The 21,921-nt window shown below is 46.4% G+C and overlaps 1 protein-coding gene across 8 annotated transcripts in view; it reads left to right on the top strand.

Moving 5' to 3' along the window:
- The window catches only part of HIPK2 (homeodomain interacting protein kinase 2), a 185,613-nt gene that overhangs the window by 48,289 nt on the left and 115,403 nt on the right, over positions 1–21,921 (top strand). For 7 of the 8 annotated variants that reach the window (XM_082472871.1, XM_082472869.1, XM_082472867.1 and 4 more), the window contains exons 1-2: positions 14,095–14,268; positions 15,424–16,507. In XM_082472871.1, coding sequence (XP_082328997.1) covers positions 14,184–14,268; positions 15,424–16,507 — 1,169 coding nt within the window. In that variant the 5' untranslated portion in view covers positions 14,095–14,183. Of the gene's footprint in view, positions 1–14,094; positions 14,269–15,423; positions 16,508–21,921 lie in introns of those variants that run through there. The other variant, XM_082472868.1, reaches the window with a different exon arrangement.

Genomic DNA, 21,921 nt, shown 5'->3' with positions numbered 1-21,921 from the left:
TTTTGGCTGTGTTGGGTCTTCGTTTCTGTGCGAGGGCTTTCTCTAGTTGCGGCGAGCGGGGGCCACTCTTCATCGCGGTGCGCCGGCCTCTCACTATTGTGGCCTCTCTTGTTGCGGAGCACAGGCTCCAGACGCACAGACTCAGTAGTTGTGGCTCACGGGCCCAGTTGCTCCGCGGCATGTGGGATCTTCCCAGACCAGGGCTTGAACCCGTGTCCCCTGCATTAGCAGGCAGATTCTCAACCACTGCGCCACCAGGGAAGCCCCTTTTTTTAGTTTTTTAAAATTGAAGTTTAGTTGGTTTACAGTGTTTCAGGTGTACAGCAGAGTGATACAGTTATACATAAATATGTATATATATTTATGTATTTTTCAGAATCTTTTCCATTGTAGGTTATTACAAGATATTGAATATAGTCCCCTGTGCTGTACAGTAGGTCCTTGTTTATCCATTTTGCATATAGTAGTGTGCAGGAGTAGTGCTTTTGATTAAAATGTTACACAGAAAAGGAGGACGTACGTTTTTAAGGTAAAGTAGGTAAAATATAGAGTCTGTATCTGAATCTTCTGAATCCCTCCAAGTTTCCCCGGAGTCCTCTTCAGAATCGTTGGAAGTTGCTTCCTCCTGTCCAAACCTGCCTTCCCTCCAGGAACAGCATTTGAGATAAGTGACAAATGAGCTCTTGTCCCATTTCATTGTCTTTTCTGTCTTTCCTTGTCCGGTCATTCAGAAATAGGGTACCGAGGCCCTCGTCCAGCCAGGCGTGGTGCTGAGGGGACCCCTGGTACCCTGTGAATTTGGTTCATCTCAAGCAGCCGGCGTGTTGGCCGTGCTGCTTGTTAGATGGGCCTTGGCGAGCCAGCTGACCTCCCCCTCCTCCTCTGTCACTGGACACTTACGTAGAGCTCACTCTGGACCAGGCACTGCTCTAAGTGCATGATAGACACTGACTCATTCCCTTCACACCAGGACCCTATGAGATACTGTCTCCAATTCAGAGAGGAGGAAACTGGGGTGCCGAGGCCGCATCACTTGCTGAGACTTGCAGCCGGCAAGGGGCAGAGCCCACATCTGACACAGTGGCTGGGAACTCAGAAACGATCTGAATTGAGCCCTTGGAACACAAACCACTGTTAAGTTGGGACCAGCTATGTCACCAGCTGCCATCCTCTGTGCCCCAGAGCAGGACACGTGAGAGCTTTCTGACCCCTTCGCTGTGCTCCGGGGGAGGGAAGCAAGACCCGGTATCATCAGAGCGGGCACCTCCCCTCAGGCCGTGTGCCAGTGGCCAGCACTGTGGGGTTGCTGGGTCACAGCAACACCAGGACTGGTTTGATGACAGTGACTCACAGCATAAAAATGTCCTCGCAGCGGCCCAAAGAGCCCGCTTTAATTTGCGCGGCTTAGAACGGGCTATTGGTTGTCTTGCCAAGGGATCCCTGTGCCAGCTTGTTTGTATATCTGCAACATCCACACACAAATACATGCCTAAATATTGTGAATAATACCATGTAGCATTTTTCTTGTGCTTCATAGTTTACAAAACACATCGCAGTGTTCCTTTATTATTCCGCATGTGCTCACAATACCATTTCACTTGCATTCTGTGTTCTCCCTTTCTTCCCATCTTGTATTTCTTTTTCCTTTTCCTCCTCCCCAACCTTACTCCCTCCCGGCATCCCAGCCTGCTTTTCCCCCATCCCTCCGGCTTTTCTTTATGTCTTTCCGGCCCCCTTCCTCCCTTTACACCATCGGGCGGTGCTTCCTCTACCTTTTCCCAAATTGATCGCTAGTTGAGTTTCATCAGACGTCAGTTAAAGGCAACTGAGAGTAATGAAAAAATTCTCCGAGGAGCAAAGGAGCTGTAACGTAGAGTTACTGTTGTAAACAGCAGTCACCATTTAAATCAAGTAGGAAGGATTATATTACTGTGCTTTTAAGAGGAGGAATGAAAGAATTCTGTCTCTGAAGAGAACCCAGGAAAAAGAGCTCTGTGCACTTGGCCTCATGGGCATCCCTGGGTCTGTATGACATCTTCACAAAGTTTTCTTTGCAGGTAGGTAGCAGCCCACGAGAGAAATGTTCAAAGAAATACATAAACATGAGTACAAGAGGCAGCGACAGGTGTTGCACTGAGAGCAGGACGCAGATGGTGGCCTCTTGTCCTGGTTTGTCTGTACAACAGCAAGAAGCTGAGGTTTAGAGAGGGCAGGTCCAAGGAAGTGCTGGCCGGGACTCCTTAACTGTTACCGTAGCCGGTGAGAACAGACTGAACTTTTCTGTGCCTTCCAGAGAAGTCACATGTTGATCACGAAGAACAAATATACTTGCATAAAGAGAAGAGGTGTTTAGCAACCCCCTTCCGGGACTCGGAACTCAGATGGGGGCGTGTAAGGCTGAGGATGATTCTCCTGTCTTTCAAGTGAGAGGCTGCGAAGACAGGCTGTCAGGGCAGACTGCTGTTCGGCCAGTGTGACTCTGCAATTGTTATAAATACTTTATCGTAGCTTGAGTACAAACATGTTTTTTCAATGAAATATATCCTGAATTACATCACAGAGAGTATAGTTTCCTAGGGCTACTATAATAAAGCACCACGAACCGGGTGACCTAAAACAACAGATATTTATTCTCTCAGTTTTGGAGCCTGTAAGTCTGAAACCAAAGTGTCAGCAGGGCCATGCTCCGGCTGAGACTCAAGGCAGAACCCTTCCTCACCTCTTCCTAGCTTCTGGTGACCCCCAGCCATCCTCAGCGTTCCTTGGCTTTTGCAGCTACATCACTCCAGGCTTTGCCTCTGTCCTGATGAGGCATTCTCTCTGTGTGTCTGTGCCCTTTCTCCTTTTCTTATAAGGACGCCAGTCATACTGGATTAGAACTCACACTACGGCCTCATCTTAACTTGATGACACAAAGGTTCTATTTCCAAATAAAGTCACATTCACAGGTACTAGGGGTTAGGACTCCAGCATACCTCTTGAGGGGTCACTTCTTAATAGAATTTACCCAGAGTAACAGAGTAATAGATTTACATAATTTGTTGGTGTAAAAGAAAGTTGACAGTGGCACGGTAATAAGAACACCAAAATGGAAAAGAGTAAAGTAGGTTTTCAGTTCCGATTCTGAGTGCGCCAAACATTGCTGAAGGAGAAGCTAATTAAATTCACGAGACAAATTAGTTGTGGGCTGGGCATGGGATGGGTAAGGTTAAATAAAACACATAATTTGGTAAGAGGAATTTAAGAATAACTACTTCTTTTTTGCCTAAAAGAGAAAACAAGCCTACCAGATTTTTAGTCTTGATTTGGACCTTATAAACCATTTCTGAAGGGTAGAAAAATTCAATCTGAGGCTTACCCTAGCATCGCCAGACACGTAGCTAACCCCTCAGTACCTGCCCCCGCTCCAGCTCACCGCTTTCTTGAGGTAGTCAGTATGCTTTGGAAACAATATTGAATGGACGGGGATTGGTCTGCCAGTGATAGCAAGTGGCTGAAAGATCCGGGGACACAGTGCTTTTGTAAAGATTTGTTGTGACTCAAACGCCTGAAAATTAATGCTGCTGAGACTTTAACTGCCTCATTTAGAACATTTCAGGGACAATGTGAGCAGCCTGCTAGATCTTTGAAAAATGTGTATTTAAATGAAATTCTGGGTTTAACCCAGAAGTATAGCTGATTTTGTTTTTACGGTTTGTGGGTGTGTTACCTCTTTCATCCCACCAGGTGTGTTTAAATGTTATCTTCTTGAGATCCTCAGTTGGAAAGAAGATGCAAAGTTGAAAAATGTAAGCCTCTACCACCTTTGGACTAAAAGGACAACATGGGTAGCAGAAGGGAAGTAGAGTGTGTCTGAGAAAAGACCGATCCGAGGCTCTGTTAAGACGAGAGTGGCCCTGAAGAAGGAAAGTTCCTCATCCTCGCCCAGCCCTCAACTGATTTGCCTCTTGAGTGTACTCATGTCTCCTTCAGAAATGTTTGGAGCACTCAGAATCTGAGCTAGAAACTTAGTTTACTTTCCCATTTTGGTGTTATTAATATGTGACTTTCAATTCTCTTTTATACCAGAATGACTACAATTATTCCTCGATATACATTGCAGAGACATTCCTGCATGGCCTTTTCCGGAAGCACTGCATAAGTAACATAAACTTATGCAGAATTTAATTTGAAATAATCACTTTGCTTTTGCTTGTATAATATTTGACTAATTGAAATCCCCTCCTGGGTCCACTGAGGCAAGATATAGGGAAATTACAACATGGAATGTCTTATCTCCAAGGAGGGAAAAACAGAGAGAGTTCTTTTAAAATATGACAATATATCCTGAGAAAGTGATGCGTTAGTAAAATGCATTTGGTTTCCTTAAACCTTCCGTTAAGGGTTGAATTGTCTCCCTAACCACCTCGCCTGTAAAAACACATGTTTAACTCTTAACTCCATTATCTCAGAATGTGACCTTATTTGAGGAAGGGTCTTTACAGAGGTAGTCAAGTTACAGATTATTAGGGTGGGCCCTAATCCTATATGATTGGCGTCCTTAAAAGGGGGAAATGTGAACCTAGAGACATGCACAAAGGGAAGACAGCCCCCTGTAAACCATGGAGAGGCCTGGAGCAGATCCTTCCCTCAGGGTCCTCCGAAGGAACCAATCCTGCCAACACCCTGATTTTGGACTTCCAGCCTCCAGAACTGCAAGACAACAAATTTCTGTCGTTTAAGCCCCCCAATCTGTGGCGCTGTGTTGTGGCCATCCTAGCAAGTACATACACCTAGGTTGAGAAGTATTTTTTTTTAAATAATTAATGTTCTTAATTAATGCAATTATTGCTTGAAAACAGAGTTTTTGAGGTTTTTTTTTTTATACACTTGTTTTCCTTTCATTGATTCTCCAGTTTCCTGGAGAAAGAAACTGAAAAGCATGTTTGTTTTATCGATATCATTCTTTTTTTTCACCAGAATTATCTTGGATTGGCAGTTTTCAGATTGCTTATGAACACTTGGTGACATGGCCTCTAGATAATCAATTTAGAGGCTACATGTACTTACCCACTGCAGTGAAAGGCTGGCACACCCATAGTGATTTATGGCTTAGTCCCAGGCAATGAGGCAAGAGTCACAGGGAGGGGAATTTGAGAGAGGCTTGACTCTGTTATAGGTGAAGTTAGCGACTTTCCAAAAGAGAAAGTAAGTCTGAACATGGATAAGGGCTGATTTGGACAAATAATGAGCCAGTAGGTAGATAGGTATGTGGAGAATTTGCAAATGGTAGGAAAAGGATGTTTTCTCAACTGGAGAAACACAGCTTATGGTAGAATTTGCAGATTCAAGGAAGATGACGTAAAAGATTTGGAAAGTCCTTAAGAGAATCATATTTCTTGGGAAAGCAGGGGGCATAACATGGTGCACTTGGTTCTCTTCCCAGGGGAGTGCCCCTTCTTCCTCTCCTCCTGACCCTGTGGGAAAAGAGGGCTGGTGGCTTATTCCTAGCCAGGCCCAGTAGCGCTTTCTCTGTTTTCATTCTCCTGGATCAATCCCTTAATTGTTTTCGTGGGTTTTTTTTTTTCATCGTTTTATCCTTGACTTCTTCACTGTGACTCATACTGTCCTCCTCATACTGTTTGACAATGTCTGTGCCCCCAAGGATTACTTTATTTGCCATCTGCTCTACTTTCTACACCATTTCTCCTGGGAAACAGCTTTACCCACATGGATTCCATTTGCATCTAGGTGTTGTTGACAGCCCTCAGGTCAACGACCCCTCGCCCATTCTCCCATCCTGGTTTTTCTATTGGTACATATAGAACATCGTCTCCTCTCTGTTGTTACTAATGCCTACAATGAAGTCTCTCCAAAATCGAGCTCTTCCTTGGGACTTCCCTGGTGGCGCAGTGGTTAAGAATCCGCCTGCCAGTGCAGGGGACACGGGTTTGAGCCCTGGTCCAGGAAGATCCCACATGCTGCAGAGCAGCTAAGCCCGTGCGCCACAACTACTGAGCCCGCATACCACAACTACTGAAGCCCGCGCGCCTAGAACCCGTGCTCCGCAACAAGAGAAGCCACCGCAATGAGAAGCCCGTGCAGCACAACGAAGAGTAGCCCCCGCTCGCCACGACTAGAGAAAGCATGCGTGCAGCGACGAAGACCCAACGCAGCCAAAAATAAATGTTAATAAGTTAATAAATAAATAAATTAATTTTTTAAAAATCGAGCTCTTCCAGCTCACTCGGCTCTCATCTTGAGCAACACCGTTCCTTTCCCAGTCTCTTTGGGATGTGATCCTTTGATTTCAGTCTTTTTCCCTTTCCATATTTTTGTCACTCTGTCCTACTGATCTTTGTTTAGCCATATTTTTGACTCCACCCCTTTGTCCTTGGTCTTATGCATGGACTGGTTCAGGGTCACCTTGCCCTCTCCCCGCTCCAATTCATCCTGTGCAAGCTTAGCCCATCTTATTGATTTCCATTGTCTTTTCCAAGTGGTTTATCTTCATTGAGGATTCAACTCAGCAAATGGGAACTAGATGCTTGATTGTCAATGACCAGCGGCTCCTGACACTGTAACTTTGGTAAATTAAGCACTTCCCTGCCTCAGAGTTTCAGTATGAATAGCTGAACAGTGAAGGTTTCAACTTGGATCTCTTGTCAGTGCTTGTAATTCATCTTGTTCAAAACCCATTCCATTATCCCATTCCCCAAGAGAAACAACGCTTTAAGACCACCTCCCATCTTCCATGTCACCGTCTGTGGAACCCCGCTCCTTTCAGGCCCCCAGACGTATTCGATTGCTCCCTCGCCTTTGCCCTTGCATCCCATCTGTCAGTGTGTCTTGCCTCTCTTCTCTGCACAGTCTTATGTTTCTGCTGCTTCCTTTCTGTTTTCTCAGGCAGTTCCTTAGTCCAGGTCCTCATTACCTCCCCCCTGGACTGCTAGGACAGCCCAGGTCAGCTCACCCAAGACCGGTGCTCTGTCCACTGTGCCACTGTACATCAGAGGAGTGAAGTTTACCTCTTTCAGGAGGTAAATTTATTTTATTTGAACAGTTTTGAGGGGTTGTATTTCCCAAACGTCATCATAACCAGAGGATAGAGAAATGCAGGTGACTTGGGAGTGCTGTCGTGGGGTCCATTGTTTTACCAGGTGGCGTGCAGTCGGTGTGCCCCATACTTTAGATCAGTCTCCTCTCACACACCAGCTTTCATTTTGCCTTGGCTGTTATGGTACCTGTCTCCTTATTTGGTGCTTTAACTCTGAGACCCTAAAGCATGAAGAAGAAGGGTTAACAGCACAGATTTGGTAGTCAGGCAGACCTTAGTTCAAATCCCAGCCCTGCTGGTAGTAGCAAAGTGAGCTTGGACAAACTGTGTCATCTCCCTGCACTCCACTTACCCATCTGTAAAATGGGAAATGCACCTGACCTTACGGTTGTGGGGTGTGCGCACCTGGAGTCTGACACAGAGAGCAAACCCAGTAACGACAGTCCCTCTACGACTTGTTAATCGAGTGTTAGATGACAGTCAGTATAAAGTGAGTGGCTTTAGTGGTAGGGCTTCACACCAGCCTTTTCAGGATTTAAAAATTACTTCTAGAAGATTGAAATTATCAGAAGAGGACAATTCTGGATAAGTAGGCTGTTGGTGCACACAGTGTAGACTGGTAGTTACGTTGGGGGTGAGCATTTGTTAATGTATTAAATGCTCCTAAGTTGTTGTCTCCAAGCAAAGCTTCAGCTTCCTGAGGGCAGAGACCACAGTGCTGGCTGCAAGCCCCCAACACCCAGTGAGCAGGAGCTGGAACACTGTCCTTATGCCCTTCAAAAGATATAACATCTTTTTAGTCGCAGCTCAAGTCTTACCTCCCCTGTAAACCCTTGCCTAACCACAGCCCATAGTGATTCCTGCCTCTGAACTCCTGTTGCATTTACTTCGGCAAGTTGCTTACGTTGCCCAGAATTGCCAGTTGTCCTTTTCACTCTGCACTGAACTTGGCACCCCCATGAGATTTTAAGCTCCTTTAGCTCAGTGCCGATGTCTTAGATGTCTTGTGTTTCCTTTTGTCCCCAACTCCAGTCTTTTTATTTAGAGCGCCCTTAATGGAATCAGTAGCATTGTGATTGTCATTGTTGATAAAGAATTCTGTAGAGCTCGTGGTTGATCCTAAACTGTGCTCTGGTGGAATATACTACACATTTAACATTACACAACTAGCAGATAAATAGACTTTGATGGAAAATGATATACAAGCCCCATAGACATTTAGTATACACTGTTTTGGAAATGCATTATTTAGAAATGGGCTAACCTGAAATTATCTTTGTACTCCTTGTGAAATATAAACTTGACAAACAGGATTACTGTCATTAAAATTTTATGAATATTGTTACATATATCAATGAAGAAATTTTTTCTATTTTCAACCCCCTGAGGCATCAAATTATGGTAATCAATGATTATACAGATTAACCCTTTTTAGGCGTTTTTGATGTCCATTCAGATGCGTATTTCTAACATTCATATATTTTTTGAAATATTCTATAATTTTATTATAACTTATGTGCATAATGTGATATGTAAGAGAGATATAGCAGTCAGCTGAGTATGGGAATTAATCCGTCCTTTGAGTTCTGGATTACAAAAAAAAGAAAGATCTGTAGCTTCTATCAAATACTTACTATTTGGTAGAAGTGTGTGGCCAAAGGACTATAGGAAGTGGGGAAGTTGGCACCTCCTAAACTAAGGTGTTCTTTTTTTTTTTTTTTTGGTCATACCATGCGGCTTGCCAGGATCTTAGTTCCCCGGCCAGGGATGGAAGCCATGCCCACAGTAATGGAAGCATGGAGCCCTAACCACTGGACTGCCAGGGAATTCCCAAACTAAGGTGTTCATGATTCTGTTCTCTTTAATAATATAACTGGATTCTGAGTGGTGATCTGCAACACCAAAATTAAACTTTACATACTGATAAAAATGGTGCCACTGTTTCGCTTATAGTTCTTCTCTCGAGCTTTGATAGGGTACAGTGAAATTGAATTCAGATTAATTATTTTTTTAATCATAGTTGAACCCTCACTCATCCCTGTAGTTTCGGCAGCGTCTGATCTTCCAGTAGATAATTTTGGGGTGGTGAAATGGAAAGGAAATGTACTCAGATGTGAAGCAACTTTTCAGTTCATCTAATTGTGAAATATAAAATTATGAAGAAACTAGGCAAATACGTGGAAAAAAATGAACTAAATGAGCCAATCCTTTAACAAATGACCTTTTAAAAATTCTTGTGACTTAAGAGCTCAGGAAGATCAGGAAGATTTTTAACTATCCTTTTTTTTAAGGTGGAAAATATTATTCTTAACCCTAGAAAAATAAATTTCTCTTTAAACTATTAAGACAAAGTGGCACATAGAATTACCCAGATTTGAACTTCTGGGGTCAAGGTCTGGTTTTTCCACTTAATTATAGGAGCCTTAACCCATCACTTGACTTCCTAGTTTTCAAACTAGGACCCTCGTAAGAATGAAAGTGGGCAGGATGCTCTTACTAATTCATTTGGAATAACAAGGGTGATTCCGGATTGTCCCAAAGTCAATGTACGTTTACCCTGTTCGTAAAACATCCTGCCCAGAGCCTGGTACTTACCGGGTGCTCAAGATTTTAATATCTGGAGAATCATGAGACTCCTGAGTAATAGGGTTTGAATTCAAGTGTGATAGCATTTTATGGACATAAATGGCATCTCTAATAAAGAGTAGAAGGCAAATGTTTTAAAAATAGTATTTTGAAATGCAGACTTTCGTGCATATCTTTTTAAAAATGCAAAATGAGCATGTGAATACAATGATTAAAAGAGGGCCCAGTGCTTTCACTGCCTTTAGCGGTGTCAGAAATGCACCCTAGGTAGCTGGGACCTGGATTTGTTTGGGGCATGAAAGAAGCAGTCTTTCATCTTTGTGGTAATAAGAAATGACTTCTTACAAATAATGGAGTTTAATTCTGCTAACTATAGGATGTATTTTAGTGCCCATTTTATAGGAGCTGTATTTCATTTGCCGTATGCAAGGAAGGACATATTACATACAGTTGTGTAGTACAAGTTGACCTAAATTTTAATAAATTAGTTTTTAAATGCTTTTTCCTGGTCACTTTTATAACATCTGCATAAACTTGTATCAGTAACATTAAAAAACATTCAAGGCCCTGATGAATATCTAATACACAGTGTTTATAATTTTGACCTTCTTATGAGACAGATGGTAACAGTGATGCGCCTTTTAGAAAGTTTAGTTCTAAATTGTGGTGACTCACTGTGCTTTCACATGAGTGACAATGCGGCAGTCATGTCAGGAGTTATTTTGGGAGGCTACTCGGGCTTTTGTGGAATGGTCTGGGTCTCGTGGCCCCCTCTAGGGAGCAGGTGTGAGTTTTGCAGATTTATCCTACAGTGATTTCCCTGGTGCCTCACTCCCCATGGGCTCAAAACCCGCCCTCACACCCATATGGTAATAGCCTCCCAGTCTCCCAAGGAAGGTGGAGAAAAATGCACTTTCTCTTCCAAGAACCAAATAGGAAGGGCAGAGATGACTTAAAAAGTGATTGAAATGGTTCCATAGGATCAAACTGAAAATGCCCATTAAACCCCCTGCCTTTTCTGAGAAGAAAATTGACAGATAAGGAGGGCAGCAGGCCTTGAAGAGCACAAAGGTCAACACAGAAAGAAGTGAGAGGAGACAGCTCTCTCTAGAGTGGAAAACATAAAGGTCCTTGCCTTCCTTGGCCCCAGCCTTGGGGATCTGAATAAATAGAATGCAAAGGGTGTGGGCTGGGCTCACTGGGATCTCCACGAATCAGGAGGACTTGTTCCAGAAAAATACTCTCAAGGAGAAATGTTTGGCAATAAGTTTGGTTATTCCTGTAGGATTGTTTTAAGACTAAGCTACGCAAGTATCAGCAATGGTTTATCACTTATAAGATAGTTTAGAGATTTAAAAATAAGTAACAGTAGTAGTAGTAATAACAATAATTGCTATTATTATTATTATTGAAGACTTTCTTGACCTATATTTTCTTTGAGCAGTTTGCTTCGCAGAGCAAAATGGCCTCTGCTACAGAATAAAGGTAATAAGACTGTAATGGCAAACTTCCAGCTCTAAGATAAATAAGTTCTGGGATGTAACGTACAGCCTGTGACTGTAGTCAACAACAGGGTATTGTGTACTTGAAAGCTGCTAAGAGAGTAGATCTTAAATGTTCTCACCACACACACACACAAAAGGTAATTAGGTGATGGAGGTGGTAACTAACCTTATTATGATCATCGTTTTACACCATATATTCATATCAAACCATCACGTTGTACACGTTGAACTGCCACGATTTTATATGTGTTATATCTCAGTCAAGCTGGAGGGGGAAATAAGGCTGTATCGGGAATTGCTAATCTAGTTCTTAGAATAGTGGCTGCTGACCTTATAAAGGAGCAGCAGTGGCCACACCAGGCCAGGCCAGAGTCTGCAGCAGGCAGTGCGGCAAAGGGTGTCCCTAGCCATGCAGGTCTCCTCTCTGATCCCGCGAATCTGTCACCAGAGGTACCCAGTGACAGTTTCCACAGTTTTATGACCCTTGGCTGTCATCCCAGTAGCAAATAAGTCATAAGCCATTCTCTTCCCCTCTGTAAAATTCCACTGCTACACCCTGGCCTTTCCACCAAGATTTTTCTGAAACAGTGAAAACAGAGAATAGAGCTACATCTCTTTTACGTAACATCAGCATATTTCTTCTGCCACCTCTGACCCCTCTCTGCCCCCCTCCCCGTCCTCCTGCCACAAAGCACTGAGGATGGAGCAGTAAGGGACAAGCTCGATACCAAAGAATAAAGGAAATGCTTATTGCTTTGCCTCTTCAGTGGATACTTTACGAAAAGCTGAAGGATTGGTCATTTCTATATTGTATAAAATATCTAGAACAATTTGGTTATTTAATACTGATAAATATAGAAAAGCTATTTTCTGTGTTATTTTAGAATTAAGGAGAGATTGACTTGAACAAAAAGTACCGTAGGAAGAAACAGGTAAAGTGTGAATTCTGAATGAGCAAGCCAAAATAGTCTTGTCAGGCAGAAGGCTGTCTACAGAAGTATAGTCATATTACACAAGTAGATACTGGAGTTCAGGAACCAAACAAGAAAGGAAGCTTCTGTCAGATCTATGGGATGGGTCAAGGTAGGGTTCAGAGCAGGTGTTGGGTGTTAGACAGGTTGAGGTTGCCCCTGGGAAGTGAGAGCACATCCAGGATGAAGTACAGACAGAACATGACTGCTGACCCCAGGACAGGAGCTGCCTGGACTTTGCCTTAGTTTGGGTGGAAAAGTATTGGCAGGTTTTTCTTTATTCTCCAGAGTGAGGCCAGGTTCCGTAGGTACTTGTGACTGGTAATTGCTCTATAGCTAGAAAACTAAGCTCTCCTCGAAGCCTGATCAGTTAGAGTGCTTTATTCCATCAACTGAGTGCCTCCCATATGTAACAAACCCGGCTTAATGCTAGGGGGAAAAAAAGAAGTATAACCTGTAGCTCGCGCCTTCCGAATATAGCCTGGTTATGGAAACATGACGTAAACGTATAAAAAGTTATATAGCACAAAAGATAAATAATTCAATTCAAGAGACGAGATTCTGCAAGGCAGAAATGCAGTTTGTGGGCAAATGGGCAGTGCACATGGTAAGTGCCTTAGGAATGGAGAGTTGGGAATATCAGTATAGGTTGGAATTGTCTGGGAAGAGGAGGCATCTGAATTGTCTTCTTATCTTTGGATAAGCTGAGAGAAGAGGTGAAGGCATGTCGGATGGGGGAATTGTGTAAGAGCATGGAGGTAGGAACTGTAAGAGACATTCTAGAAACAGTGAGTAGAACAGCTTAATTAAAATTGAGGGTCCAGGAAGGTTAATAGTTGGAGGTGAAGCCAACAAAGCAGTTGAAATCAAAATGTGAAGGTGTTAAGAGTCCTCAAATTTATCTTCTAGACACTAAGGAATCATTGAAAGCTTCTGGACAGAGACGTGATACGCTTAGAAATGTTCTAGGAAGATAATCTGGTGGCTGAATATGGGCAAATTAGAGGAAGAAAGAGTGCTCAGGTAGACCAGATGTCTGTGCTTGCTTTTGTCTACTGGAGAGTGATAAATGCTTTAACTCTGGAAGTGGCAGCAAGAACAGAAACAAAGAGATGGTTACAAGAGACATTTTGAAGGACAGAGAAATGAGACTCCAAATCTTCTTGTCCATGGAGGCAAAGAAGAATCCTCAAAGGTTTGGAACCAAGTGACTAGAAGAATATTTTATAAACAGCCATGGGGACATTATCATGGAGGGTGAAATGGCTAGATTTTTAGGAAAAGGTAAGGACTTCACCTTTGGAAGATCATCCTTGATTTTGTAGCAGGAGGCAGAAATACGTCACTGGAAGGCACGAGGGAGCGCTTGGCCTGTGATGAACGTGTCGGGGTCGCCTGCATAGGGGTGACAGCTTTGATCCAGAGAGAACAGAGCCCAAGCATTGGAGACGCCCACATTTTAAAGGAGGAAGAGGAACCAGCCAGCACACAGTGTGCAGTCAGATGCGGGGTAGGGAGGTTACAGATTCACACAGCACAGATACGAGCATCAAGAAGGAAGTCGTGGTCAGCAGTATCAGATTGGTCAGTTGCCAAGAGGTCAAAGAGATTAGAGGCTGAAAAAAGGCCATTGGATTAGGCAATTAGGAAGTCGTTTACCTTTAAGAACAGAGTCCTGTAGTGTGTGTATGTGTGGGGGGAGGTGGATTAAGGAGTGAGCCTTGAAGAAAAGGGAGCATAAACCATTGATTACAAGTGAGAAGAAAGAAAGTATCAAAAAGGAAGAATACGGCTGTTACTCCTCTTACCTTCCAAGTTGGGAGTTTCCATGTGCACATGTGAAGGCAGAAGAGAAAAGATTGTCACTGATTCTTTTGGCAAAACTTTATTAAGTACCTACTAAGGACTTGGATCCAATTAACAGGGAGAAATTGAAAGCCATCAGAGTGGACAGCGGCGGGAGCATAGCATTCAAGAGAAAATGAGAGAGGCTGAATCGTGAGAATAGGGGGAACTTTTAGTGTTGGAAAAGAGAGTCACCTCTTCCTCTGAGACCAGAAAGATGGAAGAGAGGATGGAGGATGGATGCAAATTCAGGAGTGTTTTGAAATGAAGAGAATAAAGATGGACAGCAAGGCTGCTGGCCTCAGGCTTCTGGACAAAGTGGAAGGTGGGTTGTTGCTGAGAGAGAGGGTGGACTAGGGTGGTGGGTGACGAGGAGAAAAGGAAAATGTTAAATAACCACCCTAGGTAATGCTAGGGGGTCAGAGAGACACGAACACTGGGATCGCTAAACACCAACGGTGCTCGATAGAAACCCCACTTTCCTTATGCTTTTATAGGAAATGTTTCTCAGCTGCAGCTTAGAAGATGGGCAGTGTTTCTGCTTTTACCTGTAAGGACTTATCCTTCCTCATCACCTTGTTACTTTTCCTTAATTCATTTTTATGAATTTCTGTTTGTTTCCACTATCACCATAATTATAAATTGTACAGCCATTCCAGAGTTATGGTCTCACAGATTTCTGAGGTTATCTAAATTGTGGGTGAGGTTTTGATATGAAATAGTATGACTTTCTAGATAAATTTATTGATAGATAAATTCAGCAGGAACGCTGAGTGAATAGAGCCCATGAATTGTGCTACCCACTCCTCCCCTCCAAAAAAAAGCTGATAAAATGATTCAGACTATCTAAATGAAAGCATCAGACCAACTGCTGGTCGATTCAACCCTACAGAATTATTTAAGGTGCCTAAGATGCCAGGGGGTAATTATGGTTCATCCAGAAGCTAGCAGATCACGAGTGGCTCTGTGATTGGACCTGTATGGAAGCTGTTTCCTCAGATGAGTAAGCCTGACAGTCTTAGGGCCTGTGACAGAGAGGAGCTGACCATGGGAGACAACTAAGTATGTGACAGTTAGCTGGGCCACCTGATACAGTCTTCAGTTTTAATAGGATTGCAACCCAGTGAGAACTGAGGAAGAATTTGTTTCTATCACAAACAATATTTATTTAAAAAAACTACATAATGAACTAAGTTCTGGTATTCTAATTGTGTTTCTGAGTCTTGACTGTATTCTCACCCTGCAAGTCTCCCACCCTTCTGGTGGTGGCGAGCGGAACACTGGAACCCCTGGAGCCCACAGACTGAGTGACCAGACAGTGCTTCTGGGTGGAATAGATTCACTTTTCCAACCTTGTTTCGAAGTGAGAAGACAGTATACTCTAGGACCCATGCTGCTGGTCAGAACTGAAGTGGCTCTGTTGCGTTCATTCGTGTAAGGGTGACTAAGATATTTCTTTTCGCCTTTCTCTTTCTCACAGGTATGGCCTCACATGTGCAAGTTTTCTCCCCTCACACCCTTCAATCAAGTGCCTTCTGTAGCGTGAAGAAACTGAAAGTAGAGCCGAGTTCCAACTGGGACATGACCGGGTACGGCTCCCACAGCAAAGTGTATGGCCAGAGCAAGAACGCGCCACCATCCCAGCCAGCCGCCACGACCGTCAGCGCCTCCCTGCCCATCCCAAACCCCAGCCTACCGTACGAGCAGACCATCATCTTCCCAGGAAGCACCGGGCACATCGTCGTGACATCAGCAAGTAGCACTTCCGTCACCGGGCCAGTCCTCGGCGGACCGCACAACCTCATGCGTCGCAGCACTGTGAGCCTTCTTGATACCTACCAAAAATGCGGACTCAAGCGGAAGAGTGAGGAGATCGAGAACACAAGCAGCGTGCAGATCATCGAAGAGCATCCACCCATGATTCAGAATAATGCGAGTGGGGCCACTGTAGCCACTGCCACCACCTCGACTGCCACTTCCAAAAACAGTGGCTCCAACAGCGAGGGGGATTATCAGCTGGTCCAGCATGAGGTGCTGTGCTCCATGACCAACACTTACGAGGTCTTAGAGTTCTTGGGCCGAGGGACGTTTGGGCAAGTGGTCAAGTGCTGGAAGCGGGGCACCAATGAGATTGTGGCCATCAAGATCCTGAAGAACCACCCGTCATACGCCCGCCAAGGTCAGATCGAAGTGAGCATCCTGGCCCGCCTGAGCACAGAGAGCGCCGACGACTACAACTTCGTCCGTGCCTACGAGTGCTTCCAGCACAAGAACCACACGTGCTTGGTCTTTGAGATGCTGGAGCAGAACCTCTATGACTTTCTGAAGCAGAACAAGTTCAGCCCCTTGCCCCTCAAATACATTCGCCCGGTCCTCCAGCAGGTTGCCACAGCCCTGATGAAACTAAAAAGCCTAGGTCTTATCCATGCTGACCTCAAACCAGAAAACATCATGCTGGTGGATCCATCCAGACAACCGTACAGAGTCAAGGTCATCGACTTTGGTTCAGCCAGTCACGTGTCCAAGGCTGTGTGCTCCACCTACTTGCAGTCCAGATATTACAGGTAAGGCCGTTTGCCCCGAGACAGGAGATGCTGAATGCCCCGCGGCATTCACAGAGCGTGTGCGGTGTTGGTCACTGCCTGGGAGGTAAAATTGCTGCTCTCAAGGGATCACGATTTAGTCGGGAAATTAGGACATGTGCATGTTGAAATGATGATTAGAAGCCATGTAAGAATGGAGCCAAGTAAGATTCTTGGTGTAGAGGTTCAGAGTTGGGAGGGATTCCTGGGGGCTGGGGGCAAAGAGCAAAGGCATGGTCGGGGAGTCAGGTTGTCACGGACGGGTAGAATCCAGACATGGGTGAAGGAGAGAGAGGGACACGCATTATGAAGTCGCTCTGGCAAGAATGGGCAAGACTCGCACTGCAGACCAGGAGGACGCCCGCCTGGCAGAACAGAGAATCTGTGGGTGATGGAAAATCTGATTGCAAGGATAGGTTGGGACCAGGATGTTGGGGTCTTAGATACCAGATGAAGGGGTTGCAACTGTGTCCGTAAACGTGGAGCAAGTGCCGAAACATTTGAACAACAGAGGGTGATAGGATGAAAGTGGTGCTCTGAGAAGATGACTCTGTGTCCATGTGGAAAGCGGATGGGAGGAGGGAGATCCGTAGCCAAGGGACCCGTCAGCGTCCTCCGGCGGTGGGAGAACTTTGGGGTCAGGAAGATGAAGGATTGTAGCACCCTTGCTGGGAAAGTGTGACGCTTTCATTCCTTCACTCGTTCAACAAGGATTTATTTCACTTCTAACATGAGCCAGGCACAGCGCTGGGGACCGGGACGCAGCCAGGAGAGTAGAGGCGAGGCCCTCGCCATCCTGGAGTCTGGGGCTTACTGCTTCCCACCCTTGGCTCCGTGTCAGAATCACCGGTGGGTGGAGCGGGCTTTAAGGAATAACCTGATTTAGGTCCCCGTCCCCACAAACTGAGTCATCGACATCTCTGGGGGTGGCGTCCTACGTGGGTGTTTGTCACAGCTCCCCTGGGGCTCCCAGTGCGCAGCCAGGGTTAGGAATCGCTGCCCTGGTGGGACCCAGATGAGGGCACTGGCTCTGGGGTCAGGAAAGCCTCATCCCTCCACTCGCTAAGCTGTGCGACTGGGCTGGTGGCCTCGTTTCTCTAACCCCTGCGTTCCTGACCCATAAACCGGGAGAGTCCGGGCACCAGCCGTGTTGGGGCTGTTGGATGACGGAGCCGGGACGCAGCTGGGTTCTTGGCTCCGTATCTGGCGCGTGGTCAGTGCACAGGGCTTGGATGGAAATGGGAAGCAAGTGAGTCTCTTCTGGGGAGATGGTGATGGGCTCTGTCTGAGGGGATGTTGAACGGTCCGGTGAAAAATGGAAGTTGGCAAGATACGAAACGAAAACTCCCATGAGAAGATGGGGCTGACAACACATTTAAGAGGTTGACACGTGGGCAGTAAAACCAGGATCCCACGACTCCTCCGTGCCCGAGCCCCGCTGGCCCGACCCTCGAGTGAGCACGTGCTTTCCCCGCCACGGAGAAAGGCGGGGAATGTGCTTGAGCCGCGTCAGCACAGTTGGCCCGTCACACGTTCTGAGGCACACCCGTCCCTCCCACACCTCGTTTGCCGATTCGCTCACCCCTCGGCCCGGCCGGCTGTGTCGCAGGTGCCCTCGCCCCAGGGCTGCTCCCGGCCCGGCCCTCAGCCCATGGGTCTCTGTCCTTCACCTCGTACCCCTTCCCCTGGGAGGTCTGTGACCACAGGCCACACATCCCCACTGCCCCCTCACCTCCCTCATCTCAGTCCCGAATGAGACAGGTGTCTAGGCCCCTCCGCCGTGCTCTCCTGCCCCCAGCCGCCTGCCCTGAGCACCCAGGCAGGAGCCTCGCCTCTGCGTCCCTGCTGGGCTCCGGGAGGGGTGGGTCTGTGTCGCTCACCCGGCTGCTCTCCGCTCACCAGCTTCTTACACCTCTGCGGACTGCTGTCAGGCCCGCAGCCCGGGAGCCAGGCAGAGAGGGAGGCTGTGAGCCCGGGGCTGTGGCCACCGAGGAAGGGGAGCCTGGGCTTGAAGGTGGAGGGAGCAGGCCCTGCGGACCCCAGGGGAGAGGGTGAAGGAGGAGGCTGGCCGGGGGCCGGAACCACAGGCGTTCTCTTTACAAAGTGCCCTTCTCTGAACGCGAGCTCTGGGTGGCATCATCTAGGGTCACCAGCCCATCCGAGGGATAGCCAGTGCCTTGGCCAGCTCCCCGCTGCCGTTGTCACTCTACACTTGGGGGTGCCAGTTCAGCATGCCAGGCCGCTCCTTCCTGGGTCTTGGCCTGAATTTAGGGTGAACTGCGGCGAAGTCAAGGCTGCTCGGGCTTTTATTATTTTGTTAACTTGATGCTGTTGAATGGACGATACTGGCTTTATTCATGTTTTCTAAAACTTGAGCAGAGCAACTTGTAAAAAGGCTTTTAAAAATTCTATTTAAAAGGCAATGCATACTTAGAGCCAAACTTGATGCACTGGGTAAGCTGACTTCGGGACTCTTGGCCTCGCTCGTGTTCTCGCCTTCCTGTGCCCACGTGACACGTGGCACCCCTCTCTCAGCGGACAGACTCTCCAGGCTTCCTGCGCTTTCATGTCGGCCCCGGTGCCCGGGTACCGGGGACCCCAGCGCAGGAGCTCTGGGCGGCAGGAGAAACCGCTCCGCCGGGCGTGGAAGGCTCGTGTGCCGGGAGTCCAGGGCTCTCCTTAGCCCCCCTCTCCGTCTTCCACTTCCGGCCCCGGTGCCCCCATTTGCCTTGGAAGGCCCCCCCTCTGGTTGTGAGGTGACCCCTTTCTTTAGACCTCATGTGACTGTTGCATAAATTTCTGAGCAGGACCCCTTCCTCCTGTGGTCGCTTTGACCAAAAAAGGCGAGTGTCCTTCGGGTCCTCATGGTGGCCCCCCTGTGCCCAGCTCTGCTTTCAAGGGCACAGTCCACATGAAAGCCAGCCCAGTGTTTCTGCTGAAGTGATGCTTCATCTCTAAATCGGTCACAGCGTCCTGTTCCTCCCCCGGGTCTCGTCTGAAACCCGGAATAGTTTGCTACCACACACAGCAGTTTGAGGGTTTGCGGACAGCCTCCAGCCCGGGCGGCATCAGTCCTTGCTGTGGGACAGCCAGCTCCCGGCCACATTCGTCCAGTCGATTTTCCTGATTGTGTTGCCTCTTACAGGGGAGAGGAGGTGGGTGGAGAAGGCTCCTCGGTGGTCCGTTGTTATCTGAGAAGGTCGGCGGTTTCAGCTGCGTCGTGGGAGGCTCTGTGTTTGAGCCACCTGGAGTAGAGCCGTCACCACCCCGTGGATCCAGCCTTCGGCAGGGCCTGGGTCCCCCGGGCCCCCTGTATCTGAGCTGGGCCATCATCCCCCGGCGACCTCACTTTCAAAGAGGAGGACATTTAATGTCCTGCCCTGTTTTTAAATGGACAGTATGAAATGTCTCAGCCCACTGTCGTCCCCGCCTAGTGATGTGGAAACAGTCTGATGTAAAGAGATGTTCCTGTCCTCGTGGGAGGGGGTGTGTGCCTGGAAAAGTAGGTGTGTCTCGGGGAGCAAACGGTTTCCCCCGGCTATTAGGCGCGTGCTTGGTCGAGGCCGGGCATATTGCCGTAGGTATCCTGTGAAGCAAGCCTGACCGTGTGTTTTTCAGGAAACAAAGGCTGCCTTTTTCATCGTTTAAGTCTGATGCGTGGGTAGCCCCTTCCAACCTGACCTTCCAACTCGAAGGTCAGTTACCTAGTTAAACCATCAAACCACGCTGGTCACAGGCTTTATTGTGCATAAGAATCACTTGGAGAGCGTGTTAAGAACACACTACCGCCACGGCCCTGCCCCAGACCCACTGCACCCCAGTCTCCAGAGGGGTGTCCCCGGAGAAAGTCCTCTCCCTGCACACACCCCAAGACTCGCCACGAGGAATCAGAGGTGAGCTTGTGCAGGTGGTGGGAGGCCCACGGAGAGAGAAAGGGGTCCTTAAGGGTGTCTCCTTTGAAGTGTTCACACCCTAAGGGATGGAACTGGAGCAGATCCTGTGCACTTCTGTGAACATACCTTGGAAGTCCCTGCCTCATCCTCCAGGTTACGTTCCAAGAGCCCCAGTGGATGTCCCTGAAACTGAGGATAGTACCGAACCCTACGTACACTGTGTTTTTTCCTCAGCATACATATCCGTGTGCATAGGAAATTTACAAATTAGACACAGTAAGAGATTAACATTGATAACTAATAATACAATAGAACAGTTACAACAATATACTGTAATAAAAGTTATGTGAATGTGGTGTCTCTCTCTCTGAAAATATCTTATTGTACAAATTCAGTGCCTTTTCCATCCTAACCAAGCCCTATCACACACCGTGGCCGTAACTTGCAGTTTGACATGCGACAGCAAAACTAGCACGAGTTTCTTTTTTCCTTCGTCACAATTTAACGGATAGAAGATTCATTCTTACCGTAGATCTTAGCAACCTCAGCATACTTTCTTTTTCTTTCCTTATTAAATGGAGAACTTTCACCTTTTCACTTAAAGGAAGCACTTTACAGGCTTCTCTTTGGAGTATCTGAACTGCCAGCATCAGTGTTCTTGCCATTGGGGGCCATTATTAAGTAAAATAAGGGCTACTTGGACACAAGCACCACGAGGCCACAGTCAGTCTGATCACCGAGCCGGCTACTAGGAGACAAATGGGCAGGGTGTGTCGGCCAAAGGGAAGATTCCCGTCCTGCGTGGGATAGAACGGGACTTTGTGAGACTTTATCACGCTCCTCAGAACAGCAGGCAATTTAAAACTTAAGAATGGTTTGTTTCTGGAATTTTTCACTTAATATTTTTGGATCGCGGCTGACTGTGATTAAGGGGGGACTACTGCATTTGATTCTACATTGATGCCAGTTATTTTTTTGGAGCAAGCAATAAATTGATGCTGGGGTATTTCCACTGTCAGTGTGAAAACAAGACTAATATTAAGCTCTACTCAGGAAAAACAAACAAAAAGACATGCCATTCAGGCAGGAGATAGCGATTAAAATGTGTGGATTTTTTTGTTTCTGCTCTGGTTATTCAAAATACTCTTGTCTAGACTTAATTTGAAATACTTAAGACCATTACCAGGACCAAAGAAAAAGGGTGGGGCGTGCATAAAAATTTAGGACATAAAGAAAAGGCCAGTAATCTACGCTTTCAGAATAATGTAACCTTTTTTGCCTGGTTCTTTTGGTTTCAGACACTATCTTCAAATTGATTCCATGGTTGTTTTAGGTGGGGGGGGAGATATATTTTAATTCAGTTCAATTCATCAAACGTTCATTGGGTGCCTACTGTGTGTCCTGTGATGTACTGACAGTAGGAGATAAGGCGCAAGATTTCTAATCTGGAGGAGTTTATGGTTTCTCTGAGGAGATTAAAAGACACAAATTGCCTAGAGTGTA

Source organism: Balaenoptera physalus, assembly GCF_965194825.1.
Source record: "Balaenoptera physalus genome assembly, chromosome: 8".
Taxonomy (NCBI): Eukaryota; Metazoa; Chordata; class Mammalia; order Artiodactyla; family Balaenopteridae; genus Balaenoptera; species Balaenoptera physalus.
The sequence above is the reverse complement of the archived record's forward strand: the minus strand, read 5'-3'. Positions and strand labels throughout refer to the sequence as shown.